Genomic DNA, 23,513 nt, shown 5'->3' on the forward strand with positions numbered 1-23,513 from the left:
CTCGCTAACCTGGCAAATAGTGAACAAAATAAAATATATTTATAATGATAAGATTTCTTTGAATGTATTTAAAGGTTGGAGGGTTGCTTGGTGGTGCTGGTGGTTGTAGGACATGCCGAGTCTCTCTGCGTTGTATATCTGAAGACAGGCAGCACACGACCGGAATCTGCTTCCATTAACGGCTTCTGTTTGAGCCTAAAGAGCCTAAGACAGTTGTATTACACATAGTTCTTTACAAATAAATAAGTAACACATGCTAATTTGCTTATCGCTTCCACACTACCAGTCTTGTTATTCGTTTTTAGCTACTGAGGACCACAGACAATTAGGACGACGTTAAATGAAAACTCTTGCAGCAGAGAGTGTAAGGGCCATCTGCAAAGTGTGAGCTGAGTGTACCTGTTTGTTTCAGTAATTAGCAAGCTATTGCTATTTGAAATCCCGCCGCTTACAACATATCCAACGGCCCTTGCTTAGTCTGCTGGAAAATAGCCTTGCTGTCGGAAGCTGTAGCCAGTGAACTGGGACTGTGAAACGTTACGTTCCGTCTTTAGAACCAAACAAAGTGTGTGCAGTGGCTGTTTTGTGAGTTATTTTACATCAAGCAGCCACACACACTGGTGTCACCAGGCAGGGACATACTACTGAGCAATGTAGGTTCCACTGTTGACACACACTCACACGCACATGCACACACACACACACACAAACACACGCAGATACACACGCACATGCACACACACACACACACACACACACACACACACACACACACACATACACACACGCACACACACACACACACACACACACACACACACACATACACACACATACACACACACATACTGACAGACACACACAAACACGCACACACATACACACAATTGTAAGTGCTTGCCACTTGTTTCTATGAATATTCTATCTGTACCGACAACAATATATTGTTGTTTTCTCTCTCTTCTGGCAAATGTACTCATTGTAAGTTGCCTTGGTTGAAAGCATCTGCTAAATGCCTTAAATGTAAATGTAAATGTTATATATCCTGATGATATAATAGCTGTTTGGATAACCAACAACCAAGCCACACCCTGCACGTCTATCTGCCCAGTTGCTTAACCATAACTGCCAGACTTTCAGGACAGACTCTCATGATCGCCAACCATTTCATATCCACGAATCCTTCTCTCTGAGATGAATGGAGTGCCCTGAGCATTTGGATAGGTGTTGGGGTAGTTACTCAAAAAAAGTAATTTGTTACTTGTAATGAGATTACTTTACTAGTTACTGCATTTGAAAAGTAACTTTGCTACTTATTACTTACTTTCCTGTCACTTAATTTACTGTAGATACATGGACAAACATCATAGCCCTATCAACACTTTGTGTGTTTATTGTATAAATCTATACAAAATAGCATATGAAACCATATGAAAGGCAAGGCAAGGCAACTTTATTTATATAGCAACCTGGTCTCACAGGAATCCATGAAATGACTATGGACGAATAACTCGAAATCCGTGGACACATCACGGAAACACGCAGATTTCCGTGATGTGGCCACGGAATTCGCTCCAATGCAAGGTGATGACGCTGATGTTCCGTGGCTCACATACGGATCCCCGTTTCAACGAGCGAGTCGACCGCGGGGGCTTACTCAAAACCCGGCGTGGTCTCACTGAAACACTTAAATTGTCCTTGTTGTGTCCACGGAAATTGCTCCAATGCAAGTAAATGACAATGATATTCCGTGGCGTACACACAGATTCCCGTTTCAATCTGTTTCAATCTGTGTGTGTGCTCCCGTTTCAATCTGTGTGTGTGCCACATTTGACCACAGCGGGGGCTTAACTCAAAATCCGTTGTGGTCTGACGGAATCACTTCAATTGTCCGTGATGTGGCCACGGAATTTGCTCCAATGCAAGTAAATGACACTGTTATTCCGTGGCTCACTCACGGATGTCGGCGTGTTTCCGTGATGTGGCCACGGATTTCAAGTTAAGCGTCCGACCGTAGTCATTTCACGGATTCCTGTGAGACCATGTTGTTCGCAAGCCAAGACATCGTAGGTGTGTCTTCCTCTCAGCCTCTTGCAGGCAAGAGCAGCCTTCTCAAGTTTTAAAGTAATGCTGTCTATCCAGTGCACCGTCGTTCCTAAGTAACTTTTGTTGTCGGCGGTCCAAATGTCCGCGGTGGTGGACACATGATCCAGGGTCAGGGAGGACTCGAAAAATATTTTGAGCTTCGATTCCATGTCGGTTCAGGTAATGGGAAAATGTCTCCTGTCGGATGTTGGCTTGCGAGTCGCGGGTATTTTATCTAGTATTTTTCTAAATCTGGGCGATTCAATAGTCGGCAGGGGAAGCATGTCTTCTACAATGAACCCTGCAACCAGCCGGTCTTTCTGTGTCACCTGCTTCTGCGCTCCAACACTTGAACACTCCTTCGAACAAGCAGCTACGTCACTCAAATCGATCGCTATGGCAACGTGGGGCCTGCCCGTAATTCCGACACCTCATTGTTCCGACGTCTCAATGGTCCGAAATATTTCCCATTAGATCGACATGCCACTATGCCGACGGTTCAATGTTCTGAAAACGGAACCCATTGGTCCGAAGGTCCGTTTGTCCGTCAAAAAGGAGGCGCATTAGGCCGACGGTTCAATATGCCGAATAGGCCTATAAAGAGTTTTAAACCTCGCTCGCGCTCTCGCGCTCTCACACTCTCTCTCACTCGCTCTCCAAAATACAACATAGGCCTACATATCACATTAACGATGAATATTGGAGAGCAAAGTGACAACGCTTCACTTCATTTCGACCGGGTGTTTCCGCCCCATGGACAGAGAGCGTAGGTCTAATTCTCAACACGGGCACGAACACACACACACACACACACACACACACACACACACACACACACACACACACACACACACACACACACACACACACACACACACACACACACACACACACACACACACACACCCACACGACGGTAAGCGGTATAAGTTTGACCAAATCAATACCAGCGAAATTATTTAGTCTAAAAGCCCACTGTAAACACAGTAAACAACACATATAGGCCCACACACAGCTACTAAAGATAAAAATTGTATTTGTTTTTCACTCACCGTTTGACTTCTTTACGGGAAAAGTATTACTCCTTGTATAACGTGCGCTTCATAAATTCACCTCTTTTGACCGTTCAAGCCCGCAGCAACAGAAGTGCACTGCTGGAACTTAGCCTATCGTCTTTTATTTTTGGTTTCATAATCACACATGTGGAATTGCGCCTTGGCCTATTCGGCATATTGAACCGTCGGCCTAAGGCGCCTCCTTTTTGAAAAGTCGGACTAACGGACCTTCGGACCAATGGGTTCCGTTTTCGGAACATTGAACCGTCGGCATAGTGGCATGTCGATCTAATGGGAAATATTTCGGACCATTGAGACGTCGGAACAACGAGGCGTCGGAATTACGGCATGGCACCGGCAACGTGCCGGGGCAAGCAGGCGCTGCAGACACAGAGGCAGCACGCATGCACGCACCACAACAGATCAGAACTTTACACGCAGGCAAATACGGCTTGGGTAACGCAGGAAAGCGCGTTACTATAGTCTAGTAAAGTAGTGTAGTTACCGATATTTTTAATGCAATGCGTTACTTTACTTTGTTACCCAAAACAGTAATATCGTTACGGTAACGCGTTTCTTTGTAACGCGTTACCCACAACACTAAGATCACATCCAGACACCCAGAAGCAGACTTGAACCAAGAAACAAGACAACCTGGTGGTGTGGCTCCTTGTTGAATGTCTGACTCTGGGCCTCTGGATGCGATCTGGTTCCTTATTATCCAGCATCATTACGACGCTTGTTTGCTCAGACACGGTGCATAGAAGTATAAGACGTCACTGCGGCATTATGAAACGCCGGAGGTGTAGAGATGCCAGCGGTGGCATTTTTTCAAAACGGTTAGATACAGCAGCTGTATTCAGGTGGTGTATTGCAGTGCATGGCACGCGCCACCAGAGGTCAGGTCAGTCCTCATATGAAAATGAAAGGCACAGCTGACCTGAGGAAGAAGAAGGGCTCTGGTCAAATATACACATTAAGGAATGTCTCACTATCCATGGAGAATGTTTTGGAGTGGCGCACTGATGAGGATGGTGAGGCAGAGCCAGCCAGCGAGTGAGGAGGACCATTTTACTGAAGATAGCAGTGGCAATAAACAGGGTAACCTGTCCAACACTTTAAGCTTTAAGTACAGTCATCACAAAAGGTCAAGCAGTTGCCTTTCCATTCATCGCCACCTAACCCCCAAGCCTACAGCCACCAACCAACCTCATAGAAGAGAAAAGCGGAAAAAAAAGCGATTGTTGAAAATGAATCGATTATATTGCACGATTATATTGCTCACTAACTATAATATTGTAGCTTGCTATTCTTACTCATTTTGAAATGAGTAGCCATGTTAATTTCATCATATGTGGTCCCTAGTTATGTTTTCCATACATTTTATGTGTTGATTTGTGTTACCAGACTAAACACAATGGGAGCTTAAGCAGCGTTGATGGCTTTTTCTTTTGCCACTGGCCATTGGATTCTTGTAGTAATAATTGTGTTTACATAACAATTAGTTCACACCAAGTAATTTGATTGGACAAGAAGCATTCCATGACTGGGACTTGCATCATGCACTTGCATACTTGCAGCATCCCGCTTTACAGCAGTTTCTAATAACTGTTTATTAGCCTACATTGTTGATCGTAAGCTGTTAGCTCATCGGAATCACAAATGCCACCAAAGCAGCCGTCATCAGACTCTTATTTCAGTGGTTGCACAATATGATTTGTTCATAATTACAGAGATAATCGGGTGTTACTCTTTGCAGTTCAGTTGGTCGGCAAAAGGTCTTGATGACAGTCTAGTGGTATGCCTAAAGGCAAAGGTTGGGAACCACTGGTGTAGATCACATTGTGATATAGTATAGTGTTGCCTTGCCAAACCTCTACTCCTTCCATTGAACCTCCTCCAGTCAGAGTGGCCTGGTTAGCTGAACCTGCGTCACCACTTATCTGTCTCGTCACGCCACGCCTCTGTTGACCCCTGGGGGAGACTTGGGTCAACTAGGGTTAAACCCTTCTTAGTGGTGATGACACATTATATGACCCTTCCCCCTAAAAGATGGCCACTCGTCTCAAAAGAGTTTTGTTTCATGGATTTGAGGTTGTTTTTTTTCTATGTTCAACATCAGCACATTTAAGACTCCAAATTCAAAAATGATGCTTGGTTGGTTTATGCATCCAAATGATAAAACAAATACATTGAAATCTGACAAAGGCTGAAGATTAAGTGGGCTTATCGCCACCACTGGCAGTGCAAATCTAAATGCTTTGACAGTTGAACGAACATTGCTGTGACGGCTGACCTTCTGACCTCCAACAAGAGAAGGCACCGTAGGAACCAAATTGCCTCTCTGCTTGTCATTACCACATTAATTCAGTGTCTGCTGTCATCAAAACAAAGCCCAAAACACACACACACACACACACACACACACACACACACACACACACACACACACACACACACACACACACACACACACACACACACACACACACACACACACACACACACACACACACACACACACACACATACACTCCACATGCCCAGTTAACTAATCTCGGAACAATGCTGTGAATTCTGGCCCCTAAAATCCTTTGCTTTGAAATTTGTTCCTCAGAGAGCAAAAGAGTGATGACGAGTGGAGAGAGAGAGAGAGAGAGAGAGAGAGAGAGAGAGAGAGAGAGAGAGAGAGAGAGAGAGAGAGAGAGATGAGAAGGGAGAAGGGGGCGAGCAGAGAGGAGCTGGCCAACTCCTGCTGGGTCCGCTTTGAAGGATGTGAGGTCTGCATCTCTCTTTTGCATTCGCTGTGCGTGCATTTGTGCATGCATCTAGATGTGTTTGTGTGCGCATGTGTGTGTGTGTGTGTGTGTGTGCATATGTTATATGTGTAATATCGACATTCACATGGTCTCCTTTGTTCCCTTTTAATTTTTAAACAATCTCTAGTTTACTTCCTTGGTCCTGCATATTATTTTGGGCAGCTCATGTGGTGTGAACATGATAGTGCTCCATTGTCTGGAATCGCACGAGGTGAAGTAAAAAAGAAAAACACAAAATTAGTTTAGCAAAATCCCACAGCTAATAAGATTAAAAATCCTCCCTTTTCAACCACGAAAGAAAGAGAATAGAAGAGAACAGGATAAAACCATTGTGCATTTCTTATTCAAACTGACGAAGCTGAAGCCGTCCAGGTTTTACCCTATCCACTTGAAAGGAGAGGCAATAACATCCATCCATTTTGAGGACAGCTTTAAGAGACCAGGGAGAACCGGGTGAGCCGCATATTGGAACACAGTATCCATCCAGACTCCTGGCCAGTACACTAACGGACAAAGAGACGAGTGCATGGAGAGAACCAGATCAAGAAAAGGCTTCTGAATAGAAGTGAGATTGAGGGGAAATAATAGAGCGACAGATAAAGGTCTAAATAAAGAAAAAAGGATTGCAGGCAACAAAGGAAGGCACAGTTATGAAATTATGGATAATGTGCCCATCGTAAGTAAAGACCATAGTGTGGAAAGTAAAAATGGGCTTATGACGGTGATGAGAATATGAAAGGGGAAGGAAAAGAAGAGGAGAATATTTGTGTTAACAAAAATACAAATAAGAACAGAGACGGGAACGGTGGTGAAAAGTGATTCTCACTACACTGAAAAGAGACAGAAGGAAAGAAAGAAAATTGGGCAGCTGGAAAGTGGCCGTGTGAACTAAGTGGCCTAATACACCTGCAGCTTAGGTTTGCGGTCAAATTCCTTTATGGGAATGAGGCTTAACCATTTCAGTTCCTCTTACTTTGATGGAAGATTCTACCATGATGCACTGAGCCCCCTTTAAAAAGACATTTGTGTACCCTATTCCTTATTTCATATGATTCATCATTTGTAATTATTGTGAGATGGTTTTTTTTATTGTGTTATTGTTACTCATTATCACAAACTAGTTACCAGTTATATGATTTAACCTTGCGATCCCACATCTTGCTGATATTATAAATATATATACACATAAATATATTACTATTATTATTATTATTATTACCCCTTATCTACCAATCGTGTTTCAAGTAATCATCCATTGGGGAAGCCATTGTGAAATTAACATTTTACTTCAACTCCATTTGAATGACATCCTGTCCCCAGAATGATGTCATGTTAATCGACTATAACTGCTATGTACAGTATGTTACAGTTGGTCATATACTAGCCACAGTTTAAAGTGAGCGGGAGAGAGTTCAGAAAGGAGACGGATGAACTCTTAAGGAGTCTAAAGCCTAAGGACAGGGTTCCCTGGCCTCACTCAGTCAGGCAGATGTCATTGTGAATCTCAGCCACTCACACGCCCTTCTAACTCAATCCGACTGGAAGCCAATAAACACCAGCAGCGGCAGCAAAGTGTTGAGGAGTTTGATGGAATCACTTTTATTCAGTTTGACAGATAAATGACACCTTTCTTTGTAATATCATCAGGTGTCTGTTGCTTGATAGGATCGCCCCGCCTCAGTCTCCGACGTCTGCTCTCAAACTACCGTCTGCACTTCAACACCGCACTGTTTCTTATGCCGCGGTTTATAATCTCGTTCAACTGTTTCACCTCCATTTACTCACCTCCTCTGCTGGTTCTTATCTTCTGTTTGCATTTGTAGTCGACTGACCTTTTTCAACACAAGAAGGAAAATGTCTTTCGTGATCCAAGCTGCCTTGGATCCACCCCCAGGTTAACTGAGGCTGTGGACGGGTTTCCTCTGAGGGCACTGGAGGACTTTTAGAAGTCAAACAAGACAAAAGAGACAATGTTGAACTCAGATCTTCACTCTCATGAATGCACACACACACATTGCAAGCACCCATACTCACACTCTCTTCAAAGAGGGAGAATCCCACAAGACAGAAGCCACATAGAGGAAACAAAGAGATGAGATGTGCTTGCATCTCTCTCTCTCTCTCTCTCTCTCTCTCTCTCTCTCCCTCTCTCTCTCTCTCTCCCTCTCTCCCTCTCTCTCTCTCTCTCTCTCTCTCTCTCTCTCTCTCTCCCTCTCTCCCTCTCTCTCTCTCTCTCTCTCTCTCTCTCTCTCTCTTTCTCTCTCTCCCTCTCTCTCTCTCTCCCTCTCTCTCTCTCTCTCTCTCTCTCTCTCTCTCTCTCTCTCTCTCTCTCTCTCTCTCTCTCTCTCTCTCTCTCTCTCTCTCTGTAGTCATCAGTAGTGTCTCTGCACGGCCGTGCCAACATGACCATGATCAAGGGGTTAGGCGTGTCGGAAGCGAGGGAGACAGCCGTCGACTGTGGAAGACAACGCCAATCAAACACTAACGTCTGCGCCGCTGCGTCACCCCACAGCCCTCCTCGATGAACTGTCTCAAGCATACATACATACACACACATACACACACACACACACACAGGTACACTACACACACTCAGCACATAGTCTGTGAGTCAAGTGACCAATTGGAAGCCATTTTGAAGGGTGTAATCAGAGACGGCGATGTGCGGTGAGGATCGACGTTACTGATTGCGGAGTGTTTACATCCACATGATGTACATGTTTACCTGTGGATGTGTGTTGGGCCTGATATATATGCATGGATTCCATTGCTTCATTACATAGAGAGAGAGTTACAATAGCAGATTCTTTCAGCTGATTTGACAAGAGCAGCACCTTCAGTCAGAGACTGATTTCATTGCACCAATGTGAGAGAGATATCGGAAGTCTTGTATACCAGCTGCTATAAGTTTTTGTGATGCACAAAACAAACATCACACTTTTTTTACATTTATCTATTGTATTTCAACTTATTAAGTATGTAATCTATCTGAGGAAATGTGTGGGGTTATGTCTTCTTGAAGATGCTGTTGCACTGTAATGTCCTGTAAAGGATTATTAAAGGATCTATATCTAGCAGCCTAGAGTAGGACATATTGCTCACTTCAGACACATTGTTTTACTGGCAGTCAAGGTGGCTTTTCCTATGCCTTCAAATTTGTGTTTTTGCTTAATTGAAACATTGAAACATGAGCGTGTGACCGTTTTGCGGTGTTATAAATTAAACAACGCAATGCTAAGACCTAATGACTGCAAGGGCCTGGTTCCCATGTCTAGCCAGCACAGACGGCTGGATCCACACTGGAGCCAACCACAACCTCAAGTTACATGTATTTTGTATGATTCTGTTTTTTTCATTGTAATTGTGTAAACTATGATACTGTTGCAGATACCTTGATACTGGGGGCGGTGACTTCAGGAAATATGTCCTCAGTCACAGCACCATCTTCTGGTCATGGAAGACCAGTCATGAAAATATAAAAAACCTTTGTATCTCATATGGTACTGAAGCACAATGAGAGAAATCATTATCACAGAACCTGCGTAGCACTCAAACCTTTTATTTTTCTCATCTTGCAGAATTATATCTAGTAAAATTAATGGGATCCTTGAGAGGTACTGCATGCATTATGTGTGCCCACCTGCTGTCTGTAATGCGATTTGTGAGAATGTTGATTACCTGGAGAATTTAAATTGTTTAGACGTATTCAAATCTTTTCATTTATACTTGTGCAGAAATATTTGCCAATTTTGAGTGAATTTGAGTTGAATTTTTGCGTTTGGTGAGTCTTTGTTGTGGAGAAATGAAGACACCAGAAGATGGGGACAGAGAGGCCTTCAGAGTCTAGAATCACAGGGTACACCAGAATATGTGTTATGTGAACCTAAATCACAGCAGGATTGCAGGTGAACATCCTTGTCCTATCCCACACTATTGATTGGCTCAACAAGTGTCTTCGTCATACAATGGAGTGCCATCTAAGCTTGCTCTTATGAATGAGTCTCTGTTTGTCTTGTCCTTCGTTAAAATAAATTGACAAGCGTTTTTCCGATCAACTTGACACTTGGCAGCTCTACTGCTGAGGACCCAGATAATTGCAATCATTCCGTTCCAAACAGGCACGTTGTGAAAGGAGACTGCACTAGTAGGTATGTGCATGCCTGTCAAACATTATTATGCTTTCTGCAATGTTATAGCAGTATACCATCACCTTTACAGAGTTATTATAGGGGGAAAACACAGATATGGCAACAAACCCATTATTAACTTGAATAATAATCAGTTTATTGTCAAAGTTTTTGTCCTCACATTTAAACCTGTGTGATGGAGGTATCTAGATATCTTTTGAGTTCTTATTTATGAGATTAGATCGATAAAATAGATATAATAAAGTTCTCATTATATTGAAAGTAGTATTAGTAATGAGAAAAGTTTTAGTAATAGTAGCAGAGAAAATACTCGTTTATGTTTAAGTAATATTCAAAACTACTTGAAGGGTTGTAAAAATGTGCCTCTCGGATGCGTAACTTTTATTTTCCTTTTCCTGTTATCTTTCTTTCTTCTTCCATTTTTAGGATTCCTGCATAGTAATATGATTTGTACTTATATGATTTGCTTTTCAATGCCATTCGACAAGCACTTGTGTACCGGTTGATTATATATTTTAAATATGGATTCAACCCCAGATGTGCTGGTTATACTCAAGAAATCTATCTGACACTTTCTCTTGTAAAGTGGGTTTGCTGGGCTGAATATAATCTTCACATTCTCGACAGAAGTGGCCAAGGCCTCTTCACCCTGCATTATTCATGCAGCTAAATATGTATGTCACACATACTCTCATCCTTTCACTTTTGCAATTCGCTCTCCTCTCCCTCACAGACAGGACACACACACAAACACGCAAAATATATTGATCATTGGCAGAAAAACAGGATTATCAAGAGTTTGAAATAATCGTTTTATTTTCCAGTTCAGCAGTTTTAAATAAAAGAAAAGAAAAGCATCCTGCATAGTCAGTGAGCAGGATGAGCAACATGGACACACATAGCAGCGGCTAAACACTGATCGAAAGACAGATCTAGTTTGGTAAGTGGTTTGGGTGAGGGACTGCGGATGTGGGGAGTGTGTGCTTCACAGACTGTGTTCAGAAAATTGTAAACTGAGACATTTACGGGAGTCCCTTGTTTAACTGGTAAGATTAGAACGACACAGTTTACTCCGAGATATTTGTGTAATTACCATGGAGTTCCATTGATATCAGTGGTAAGTTTGGCTGATGTTTGAAATGTATAAAGAAAACATACACATTGTTTAAAAAGCAGGACTGTGGCAACAAGTGAGGTAAATATAAGCCTGTGCTTATAATTCAAACTCTAGCTGACTAATATTGAGATTTCCTCTACAGTTCACCATAAATGTTATACAGAATAATACTATCATGCAATGTGTTATTATGATACTACTACAGAGCATGAGGGAGAACAAACATGATATTAGTTTCATCCATGGTTCTACATAACATACGCAAACTCGTACAACAGAATTTAAAAGGAAACTTTCATAAAATACCTAGCTCTTTTTAAATGTGAACTTCTCATATCGAAGAGGAACAACAAGTCAAATCTCAATGTACTCTGTTTAACAGCTGCGTCATGTTTGAGTCAAACATTCTCTGGTTTAGTTCTGGTTGTGTTCGGGGCAGTGTTTGAAGCCAACTGGTCATCAGGTATTTTCTCTGAAAGGGTTTGGAATGTGGGAAGTATTTAGCGGACATCACACCCTGGTCTGGCAGTGTGAGCTTCTGCCGCTGTAGGCCTCAGGTCCTCTGGTTCTGAACAGCAGTCATGTGACCACTGCTGTAAGAGTACACGGCAGAGTAGCGGTGTGATGGCATCTCACGACATTGGTTCAGTGTACCGTATGGATAATAATATTAGGGTTGTTACATGTATTTCGATAAGCTGTAGTTATTAGTAGTATAGCATGAACAGACCTCTTATTAACTTTTTGTAGTGTGGTCATGTCATTAAAAGTGTCGTGCTTTGTTACAATGCTGCAGTTGGATTCACTCGGCTAGAAAATAATGACATTTATTTACATTATTTTTAATGCTCTCTGATAGTTAACTATTATCCCATGTGTATCTGGAATGAGCAGGAGGATCAATAATAATAATCTATTGGGTATAGACATGCTTTGTAATCCACCATACATTCATTACCCGGAGTGATATCACTCTGATATATATATCAGAGTGATATAGTTATTACGTAAAATAATGTCAACCCTTTTCTTATGCATATAATAATAATACTAAGGTTTAAACACTGAATAAAAAGTATTCAATAAGTATAAAGTGCCTGCTTTAGCCAAGTTGGCCTTCCTGAAAATGTAAATAAAACATGTTTTGGACGGGGTTCAGAGGTCATAGTGGGATCAGGGGTCATAGGGCACATCTAGTGTCCCACTTGCCGTTTTAATTTAGTTCTCAACCAAGTTTTAAACAATACTGGAAACGGGAAATGTGAGGGTTATTTATTTGCCAGAAAGAGGGTTGGATTTGGGGCGAGGGTCACTTCCATTTCCTGTTTGAAGACCCACCCCTGTGAGGTGGTGGTCAGGCCTTTGCCTCTGCACCACCGCTTAGCAGTAAGCCTGTTTTGCATGGGGTTCCCACGATCAGATCAGCTCATCTCAGAGCTCATGCACACATGCAGGAGAAAATCACTTCAATAAATGTGTTTATATTTATATGCGTCAAGGCAATGCAGTCGATGATGCATGGATGTAGGTTGTAGCAGTTTGTGTCTCGTTACAATCTATGCTCCCATTTCAGATTTGAGATTTGGGGTTGGTTTCTCTGTGTTGTTTGGATTATTGATATCATTTAGCACTCTCCTCTCAAGTCCATGGTGGAAACAGGCCATGATGTTCACTTTAACAATGCTTGTAGATGTAGGGAACATTATGATGTAGGGAACATTATGCATGTCAAGGAAGAGATGCAAGCACAAGGATGCATCGACATGGGAAAATTGAAAGACACATGCGTGTTTTATAGTCAAAAAGTCTGAAATGGAAGACAAGATTTGGAGAAAGCATATTTGAATTATGACTATGATGTTGTAGCTGAATCGAACATGACTCAACAAAATGGCTATTCTTTGGAAGATTCAAACACACAACGTTACTGGGGAAATAGCTTAACTCGTTCTGTGTTTGTGTGTGTTTGTATGTGCGTGCGCGTTTGTGTGGGTGTGTGTGTGTGTGTGTGTGTGTGTGTGTGTGTGTGTGTGTGTGTGTGTGTGTGTGTGTGTGTGTGTGTGTGTGTGTGGTGTTAGTTACAGTAGCATGCATGGTACATTGCTACTTGATTGACACATGTATATCTGGTCAAGATACAAAAATAAACCCATTTGTGCCTGGCCATAAAAATGTGTCATCATTAAATATATGTTTACACTCCAAGTCACATTGTAGTTTACTTCAATTAACTTCAAATGGTGTTGGAAGCATATGGATTGGATTCTCCTGAATTCTTCAGCCTTGTATTTGTGTTGTTGTCATTAAGCCAAATATGTATTATAGATTATTAACACAATTCCTATTTCATTTATGAATTGGTGTGACATTTCTTTCTGTGCAATGTAGCCACGTAAATGCCAATAATTCTATGCTGTGGAGCCAATGGTATTTGTGAAACCTATTTAGCGAGCCGTTAGTATTACAGCTGTCAAATTCCATGGTAGACTCTAAACAAGGATGTCTTCAGTACAACAGATACATTTGTGCAATTTGGATACGTAGTTATCTGTGCAAGGGACAGACAGTGTCCCACCACAGCTCTATTACAACGTCATAAAGTGCCAGTCCTCAGAAGACCACTTCTATTGCTTCTCCAGAACGCAAACATGGAACGCATGCACTCCAATATTAGCGAGCAGCCGCGGATGAAGATGCTAATTAAAAAAATATGCACGTATTTTGGAACGAGAAGGAAATTGCTCCCTTGCAATAACGCAACCTCTAGTAAGCCAAGTACTGATCCAGATGCAGTTTGGTTAGGCTGAACCGCGGTATTGTGTTTGTGGGTGTACATTATAATAGAAGTCACAGTCCCATAGAAGAGATTCCCTATTGCAGGAGCTCTGATCTAATACTTCTAAGTACGTTTTAAGGGACAGATCATGTGATAAATCAAAGTACTCACTACATTCATGATAAAAGTGGAAAGCTGAACTGTCATGGCATCGCCACTAGGGGGCATTTGGCTGCTGACAGCTTTGGTAGAGACACTGTACAGCAGCAAAATAATAGATCTGTAACAGAGATTTGTTTCTCACAATTAAGCCTGGAATACAGACTGTGAGTGGTAATGGACATGCTAACCATTATAAGAGTATTGATAACATACATATCCGATGACGCCTTTGTCTCATAAATCTCTTAATTCCCAACATTAAATGGTGATGTAATGACTGTTAATGGAGCTCAACAGCTCACAAAGTGGCAAAGAAGACAATACCAATTTTTTCTAAATACTAAATCACCAAGTCATGGCGCAGAGCAAAATAGGAATCAAATGCATACAGTGTGCATGTATAATGTATCCTTTACATATGAGATATCAATGTAATAAATCTATAATCTATCATTTGATTTGGTCATTTTCATCCATGAACTGTTACTAACAAATTAAAACTACAAAAAAATATTTTTTCAGTCCGCATGGCTTTCTTGATATTAACACCACTGCACAAAACATTACATTATTACTAGTTTTTGAACTGCCAGCCAAAAAAGGACCTCAATAGAAAATGATAACAGGCAATATGAAATAAAATACAAACAAATATGTGTTTTGGGAAGAACATAATGGTCTGTCTATGCCAGCTTTCAGCATTGCAAGACTCGTGCTATCGTAGCAAAGGCCCTCCATGTCTCTATCATGTCATACGGCATGTTTAGGCTATCTTAGTATGAATGTATGTTGTTTCCTCCGTAAGTGCTGCCACCATAACTGGGCTGACTGATAAGTGGTGCTAGTTGTCCTTGTAAGCTTTTATAGCAGAACTGCTCAGTGTGTGACCGCCTGTGAAGCAATGGCAGTTGTAAGAAGTCTTTAGAAAGCATGCTGTGAATGAATGTCAACTTCCGCCCTGACAGTTGTCTCTCATCTGCATTGAGGGATCACGCATTGGGGTTCTGACATGATGACAGATGAGGTGATGTCAGAGACAAACAGACATAAATATGTTCTCTGAAAAAAATTCATCAATGCATCAGTTATTAATCAGAAGCAGCATGATTTAAGTCCATTTGTTTCTTGGTGGGTGGTTGGGCGTGTTTTCCTTGTCTTATTTATTTTATTTGCTTTTCAGTGTATTTTATTGGGTTTCTCAAACAGGCACCTGTTTTTTCCCTATGGAGGAAGTTATTTTCTTATCTAAAGCAAAGGGACCAAAAGTGGTTCAGAACGGAATCTACTATTTTGCCTCAGGAAGCACATTTGTTAGACTTGCCAGCCCCTGCCACATCAAAAACTATTCCTATAAACTATTACTACTGTTACTAAGAACTCTGCTAGTTTATAAGCTGAAGACTAAGGTATCTCTCTATCTGCCCTCCTCAGCAAATACCGGACTCCTTGGTAAACCAGTAGTTGAGAATACTGTGGCAGTGGTTACGGTATGAAGGTTAAAAGGTCAGATTACAGCCAGAGGGGCTTTCTGATTGGATAGCTTACGTCTTCAACCAATGGTGAGCCATCATTTGATTGGTGGCAGCTGTTTATCTATTAACATCCGATCAGGAAATCTGTGCTTCATAGTGTTGTATTTATGCTAGTTTGTAAACAAAACGGTTCAGGATTGGTCACGTGTCCTGCGATGATAATACCGGACGTTGGCAGGAGAGGTTTTGCTGTCGTACTATCAGTTGACATCACGGCAGTAGAGTGTTGGCAGTTCACTATAGTAAAGTGTGTGTTCCTGTATTCGATCTGCTGTGTGGTTCCGGGCGATTGTGTTCTATGGCTATATGGACACCACTACAGAAAAGAGTAGAAAATCCTTGATTCCAAACTCCTTGAAATAAAAATCGTTCTTGGTTCTTTTTTTTGTTTTCTATTATACTAAGAGCACGATCATACGTGCTAGTTTGAATTTTATAGAAAGGAGTATTCATATGAAATTTACTTTTTAAAATAAAAGCAACCCAGCCGCTTTCTTGCTGTGTACAAGCCAACGTCGTACACTGCAAGAATTCCCAAGAGGACTTTCCCGATGGCGTGTCTGTTGAAAGCCATCATGTTTTACAGGGAGAGATGTGGAGACTGGCCAGGCTGGGAAGTGTAAGGAGTGGAGAGGTCATCTCGGAGCAGGGTTGATGACGCAGGGTGCAGGTAGAGAGCTAGGGGGCAGGCTCACTTCACACATTCCAAATTTCAAGCATGATATATATATATATATATATAGATGTGTATTTTTTTTTGGTTAATATCGTCTGACATGAGCTAATGGGGCCAGCCACTCTTATGATACAACAGTCCATCTGTAGTGCTTCCTTCTGCGGATATTGTGACCACTGATGTCTATATATCTTTACAAACACACAGACACCGTGTACTCGCTCATGCCTTCGGTGTTCCCTTGGCCTCGGTGCCTTTGGCCGTCGTGTGTCCGTTCTCCGTGTTGTCCACCCCTGCCGAGGAGCCCACCAGACACTCTTTACTGGAAGACAGACAAAAACATATGAATGATTAATAAGCACGTCTAAAGGACTATTGCTGATGAACCCCCCTGCCCCACTATCTAGCTGTGGTGTATCCCTGGTGTTTCGGTTGCCTGGTTCAGAGTGCTCGTTGACCAAACGACGTGCATCCGATAGATTTGAGAGATATCTCCGTTTTGAAAATCGCGTCTTCTGACATCACTAGCGGGCGTGTCCACCTAGATATGTGCTGGATAGATGAGCAACATTTGCTACAGTCGACTCCTCTGGGTAGGTTGGTAGATCTATCCAGCACCCATCTAGGTGGACACACCCACGAGTGATGTCAGAAGACGCCGATTTTCAAAACGGCTTGTAAGGGCAAATCACACTAACACCTGGTGGTATAATATGTCACCTTTAAACCATAGACCTAGAAACATAGACGCCTCATGGGCGTTTGGATCGTAGGTCAACATCGCCACCCTGGCAACGACCTGGCATCTAAACAAATACGAGTAAACAGGGCCGCCGTGGTTTTTCAGGAATGCACTATAATGTTTACATTTCTCGACCGATCCGTCGTTTTTATTCAAGGGTTTATGATCTATGACTGTGGAGTAAAGAAAACCATAATATTAAAATTAAAGCTGTCAGTTAAACGCGTTATTAACGGCGTTAACGCAAACCAATTTTAACGGCGTTAAAAAAATGATCGCGCAATAAACGCAATTTCTTTGAAAACAAAGAAGCAGTAGCCTGACTGCTATGTTCAAATGACATTGTTCAAAGCAGTCGTTTAATTGCACTATAGGCTCTTTTTTTGTATTGTCCTGTTTTGATCAGTATATGCCAATGTTGTTATCAATAAAAAATCATTTGCACAAGGCAAGCCGATGCACTTCACCATGTTGATAAGAGAATTAAAATGAGAAGAATTATGGGACAAAGAAATCAAGGGATATTTAGCATAGAAAAATAATTTGCGATTAATCGTGAGTTAACTATGACATTAATGCGATTAATCACGATTAAATATTTTAATCGCTTGACAGCTCTAATTAAAATATATGGCATGATTAAATGTTTTATATCATGAAATTATGATTATAAAAACTCATTTAAATTGGTTGACAAATTAGTTTAGGGGCAGTAGACAATGGCTTTGGTTCTCCTTTCATTCTGAATTTAATACTCACCAGAAATTGGAAATATAATTGGAAATATTTGACCCAAGAATGTGAAGCAAATTTGCCTGGAGAGAAGCAACATGATTTTGTGAGTGCTCTGCTTACTTCTTGTCGTCTTTCTTCAGAATGAAGTGAACGACAAGAGCCTTCACCACCATGAAGAAGATCAGGAAGCCGATGACTCCGCCCACAACTGACACGATGATGGTGGTCAAGGTGTTGTCAATCTCCACCACTGCACAAGAGAGACAACTACAAGTATAAACTATACATGCAAAAGTGTAAAATGTAGCCAAAGCAGAAGTCAAATCAGGAAGACGACATACCCCGTCTATTTGTCATCGCTCAATGTTGCGTTCTAAACTCCTACGCTGTCATTGCAGGCCCCTCCCCTTCAATTCTCAACCAATCAGAACCCCATTCATCACCAGTAAAATTGAGTGCCAATGTGCACCGTATGTCTATGAGTGTGTGAGTGTGTGTGTGTGTGTGTGTGTGTGTGTGTGTGTGTGTGTGTGTGTGTGTGTGTGTGTGTGTGTGTGTGTGTGTGTGTGTGTGTGTGTGTGTGCGTGCTGCCTGCATAGGTGTATGCTCTAGTGTCGTTGTTTGAGGCTACTGCAGGTAGTGTGTGTGTTTTGACATTGGAAAGGTCACATTATGGCTTGTTGTCATTTCAAAAAAGAATTATGGTTTGGTTCATTCCATCATATGTTTTCCACTGCAGTGTTTACATCAATGTTTTATATTAATTTGTGTTGATTAAATAAACACACTGGGAGCATAAGCATCGATGCTATCATCATCTTCCCACTGTTTCCCAGTTGCTGGGCCTTCTTTCAGTAATCATTGTGTGGAAAGGGGGCGATGGCTCTCTTTGCTCCGCCCCTGCATGTGTAGTCATCACCTTTTTCCATTTGCATATGAGGTGTTAGTGGAGGTCTTGATAACAATTGAGCAGTACCCCTCCAGCCATGGGTCGGGTGCACCACTGTCCTGGTTTCCGCGTGCGTCCCACTACACACCTTGATCCACCACGCGGAGCGTAAAGGTGGCGCTGTGGTTTCGGTTCTTCTCCTTAAAGTTGCGTGCAAAGCACACGTAGTCGCCGTCGTCGGCGAAGGTGATGTTGTACAGCAGGATGGAGATGTTGCTCTTCTTGGAGTTGCCCACAAACTCCACTCGCTCGTGGTACACGCTGAAGCGGGGGTCAGCGCCCTCGGCAGCGATCGACCCCTCGCAGAGCTGCACACACAGACACACACACACACACACACACACACACACACATACACGTATATCAACACCTCCATTCATTACATTTCAGAGGTTATGTCGTTTAACCTCATTATTGGTTGAAGATTGAGTGAGACCTGCAAGCATGGCAAGAAAAGGTATGGATCTACTTTTCAACAGAGCTCTCGGTGTGCGTGTGGGCACAAGGTGAGGCAGCTTGCTGGGTTCCTACCTTCAGCATGGTCCCGTTGTCATCGTAATGCCAGTTGAAGTAGAGCCTTTGAATGCCAATGCATGAAGAGTAGGTACAGGGAATCAGGACCGTGGAGCCATTCATGGCCTCCATGACTGTAATCTTCCCTGTGGAAACCTCCAGTCCACTGACGCACCAGAACCCTGGAAACAGCACGCAGGACGAGGCCAAGAACACACACAGAGAAGGAGTTTGATTAGGGAAGGTGTCTCTGGTCATTTCTTGTTTTAAAGACCACAGAAGGGCTGAAATATAGCATCCGTTTAATAAAATAACTGAATCAAGTAGCATAAATATGAATGTCCCTGACAGTTGACTCTCACAACTAGGAATAAAGCCTAAATGACATGGTTTACCTCATGTCACATGGTGAAACAAGAATCAAAGACATAGATGTTACTGTTTTTTATAATGCTATTCTTCCCAAATAGAGAATGTTTGGTTTTAAGGAAAATATAACATATAACAATGCAGGGATGATTCTGACTATTAGTATAGCTGGCTAGGAGTGCCATGGTGTTAAGGGACAGCTGGTCGTATGTCCAGATTGTTGTTTTTGGACACACACAAACACCCACACAAACACACACCTATTTATAACCCCACAGCAACAGGGAGAGAGAGAGGGTATAGAGAGTTTAGCAGATATATGGAGAATGGAGTGATAGGAGGATGTAGATGTATGTCTGAACAAGGGAGACATAGGAGAAGGTAGAGGGATGAAAGATTTTCCGGCTTAAATAAGGGTGGCGGTCAGAGAGATTAAATGAAGGGATGGAAGGATGGATAAATATAGGTGAAGCAATGGAGAGACCAAGGAGTTGAGAGGGAAGTGATATCTTCTATCCAAGGTGAGAAAAGAGAATTACGGTAAGTCGTCAGGAACCGGACGTGACCTCACCCCCTGACCAATCGACAGTCAAGAATATCCTTGAGTTTAATCGCATTCAGGTTTCCTGTGGTTTATCTCCTTTGCTGTACCCCTGCTGGAAGGGATTCAGTGCTTTACATTTGAATGCCAACGGTTAGTATAAACTATTACTTTAACTTGTTTTTGTCTTCACATTTTATAGTAAAGCTTTAATGAATTATGTTATTCCTCATATTACTGTTGTTGTGGTTGTTAGCAGCATTAAACGTTTAATATGATTATTATAAAATAAGTGTATATGGTGCCTAAAGAAAAGAGCAAGGCAAGGTGCTGCCTACTAATACCGTTCTTCCTGTGACAGTGATCAAATGACGCACATAACAATCACATCAACATCAGTGATCTTCAAAGCTGCCCCTAGAGGGCGCTCAGTCGCAGTGAAACCTCCTGAAGCTTTTCGTTTTGTAATGCGTTTTATTATATCATACAAGCGTTTTGTTTTTAAATATGGATTCTAGCTAGTCTTACATAGGTATTTCACAAATACCAATGCAAGCTCTTTGTTCTTTCTGTTTGTTGTAAATGGGGAGATTAGCAAGGCATATGTACATTATTGGGAAGCTATTGGTGTAAAAAAAAAAAAGGGTAGGCCTAGAGGTATTTTTATGTATTTGTCCATATGTAAGGGAGTAGCTGAAAATAAGCTGTTTTTCTCTCTTGCGACCAATCACTTTAAACCCTCATGGTGGAAAAAAGAGAAGAAGAAGTCTATAGAAATGTACAATAATGAAAATCACTTCAAAGGGGTATGCTATTTCAGCCATGACCTACTTGCCAACTTAAATGTATAAAATAAATGCTGAAATATTAATTATATTACATTTTCTCACACTCCAAGGGCATATATTACATTTCCAAAACATTCCGAGCATATTATAGTATACCTTATATCTTACTGTACCAACAAAACCTTTTTTTCAATTTGATATGCTTAAGCATGATCTATAGTTTGGTCAGCATCTCCGTCGGTTCCCATCTCATTCCAACATGGGTTTTTTATTTATGGGAAGAACAACAACACCATCCTTCTGGCTAAAGCTGCGTTTCCCCGAACCCTACCCTGGAACTAGGAACCATGGCAGGAACTAAGTGCATTTCCACCGCCGGAACCAGGGTCTAGATTAAGTGTGTTTGGTATTTGACGTTAGGATTTCTGCTACAGAGTTACTATGTAAAGCAAAGAAGCCAACAGACATTAATTGTTGAAGCCAACCATGTATTTCACTAAACGACCACCAGATCTATTTGATTTTAGCCTACCTCTCTCTCTCTCTCTCTCTCTCTCTCTGCAATGGAGCAAAGAACATTATTTTTTTAATAAATTATAAGCAATGTCTTCAAATAGTTTTTCGCTCAGTACTTCAATTGTGAAAGGTTTTGAGTAGGCCTACAAAGATAAACACTGATATTACTATTTTCGATATGCACAACATATATTTGCATGGGACTGCAATCTATACATTAGGCCAATTGTATTTTAGAAAATACTATTTCTTCCTCCCTACATACCGTAAACATTACCTAGAACTGCAACTTCAACGTGACCTTTGGTGTCATTGGAAACAACACAAGGAACACGCCTCTATGAAAGTTGGGGAGATGGAGGGGGAGGTGAGAGTTTGTGTGTCTGTCCATCTGTGTGCTTGTGTCTTTCAGCATCTGTCTGTGTGTGTGTGTGTGTGTGCGCGTGCTTGTGTGATTAAACAGAATTCATTAAAGAGCAGCGGAAACAGAATTGGAGCAGAGCGATAAAAAATAAGGAGTCGACAGCTAGACTTCACTGGCGTCTTAACACAAATGCAGTCACGTGGTTATATTAACAGTGGTAATAACAGCAACGGGGGGACATGCATGTCACTCACCAAGCAGCACCGACAACACCAGCCCAGCATGGAGTAGGTCCCCCGATCTCAGTCGTCCAGAGATTCTGGAACCGTTGCCATCCTTGTACGCCATGACACGTCTGTCCGTCTCTTTGTCAACCTGTCCTTACTTATCACCAAGTGCGATGTCTGTGACTCCCTCTGGTGGCGGTCAGTACTTGGTAGTACTTGGACTCTGTATTCACTGTGGTGTGTGTCTGTCCTTGTGTGTCCTCAATCATAACAACACAGAGGAAATACCCCCAACTGGGCAGCCCAGAGCAAGAGATGGGGCGGGGGGATTGTCCAGAGTCTGAGGTCCTACTCCTGGTCCCTCCCTCTCCTCACCTCCTCTGCACCGTCCCAGGAATGTGTGTCGCGGGAGATGAAAAACCAATCCCTCTTTTAACAGAGTGCAGCCGCGGCTCCAGCTGCTCCTTGCAGTTGTTGGGCAGAAGATGGAAAACAAGAAGGGGAGGCCTTCTTCTCTCCCTCTCTCTCTCCTCTCTCTCTCTCTCTCTGTGTGGCGCACGCGGTTTACCTACCGATGGGGTGACAAACGCGCTTTGGGTCGGAGCGCACGAGCGACGGCAGCAAGCGGCAGCGAGGCGTCAGGGGAATCAGTCAGGCAGGCTGTAAGGCGGGCAGGTCTGCATGCAAGAGGTGGGGGGTGGAATGCAGGCTAGCTGACAAGCATCGCGTGGAGGGGGGCGAGAGTTGCGCGCCAAAAAGGTGGAGGGAAATCAAATCACCGACGCTGGTAGTGGAGGAGGGGTGATGGTGGCGGCGGAGCGTGAAGCGCTGAAGCACAGCCAGGCCAGAAGGTCGTCGCGAGAGAAGCAGGCGGGAAGAAGCCAGCCACGTCGACGAGTGAGCCGCTGAGCTGTGCTGCAGAGAGGGGTGTAGGGGGGGGGGGAACGGTACTCAGAGAGCGAGCCGGATGGGGTGGGTGGGCGGGGGGGGAGGCAGAAGAGAGCGGAGGAAAGCAGAGAAAGGCGAGATGGGGGAGGAGGGGGCGTGTCGAGCTGAGTCAGCCTTCCTCAAGAGGGTCGCTGTTCACAAGCTATGTTTCTGGTTGCCTGGGATGGGGGGCTTGAGGACTGAACACAGCCCCATGTTGCCTGCGATGGGGGGCTTTAGGACTGAACACACCCCCCTGTCGCCTGGTGTTGGGGGGCTTTAGGACTGAACACACCCCCCTGTTGCCTGGGATGGGGGTCTTTAGGACTGAACACACCCCCCTGTTGCCTGGTGTGGGGGGCTTGAGGACTGAACACACCCCCATGTTGCCTGGTATTGGGGGCTTGAGGACTGAACACACCCCCATGTACTCTGATGGGGGGCTTTAGGACTGAATACACCCCTATGTTGC

The 23,513-nt window shown here is 42.8% G+C and overlaps 1 protein-coding gene across 1 annotated transcript; it reads right to left on the minus strand.

Moving 5' to 3' along the window:
• Positions 1-10,910: 10,910 nt before the first annotated feature.
• LOC130406295 (sodium channel subunit beta-4-like) lies at positions 10,911-22,986 on the minus strand. Its single transcript, XM_056611788.1, has 5 exons — positions 22,142-22,986; positions 19,328-19,491; positions 18,885-19,104; positions 17,968-18,097; positions 10,911-16,692 (listed from the first exon to the last, which is right to left on the minus strand). The coding sequence occupies exons 1-5, from the start codon at positions 22,233-22,235 to the stop codon at positions 16,593-16,595; spliced, it is 708 nt and encodes a 235-aa protein (XP_056467763.1). The 5' UTR covers positions 22,236-22,986; the 3' UTR covers positions 10,911-16,592.
• Positions 22,987-23,513: the final 527 nt, after the last annotated feature.

This window comes from Gadus chalcogrammus, chromosome 16, assembly GCF_026213295.1.
Source record: "Gadus chalcogrammus isolate NIFS_2021 chromosome 16, NIFS_Gcha_1.0, whole genome shotgun sequence".
In the NCBI taxonomy this organism is placed as follows: domain Eukaryota; kingdom Metazoa; phylum Chordata; class Actinopteri; order Gadiformes; family Gadidae; genus Gadus; species Gadus chalcogrammus.

Coding starts and splice junctions, on each gene's coding strand:
- LOC130406295 (XM_056611788.1), bottom strand. CDS start 22,235: ATGGCGTACAAGGATGGCAACGGTTCCAGAATCTCTGGACGACTGAGA. Junction 19,492..22,141: donor GGTGTTGTCGGTGCTGCTTG/GTGAGTGACATG, acceptor TGCTGTTTCCAG/GGTTCTGGTGCGTCAGTGGA. Junction 16,693..17,967: donor CTGAAGAAAGACGACAAGAA/GTAAGCAGAGCA, acceptor TCTGTCTTCCAG/TAAAGAGTGTCTGGTGGGCT.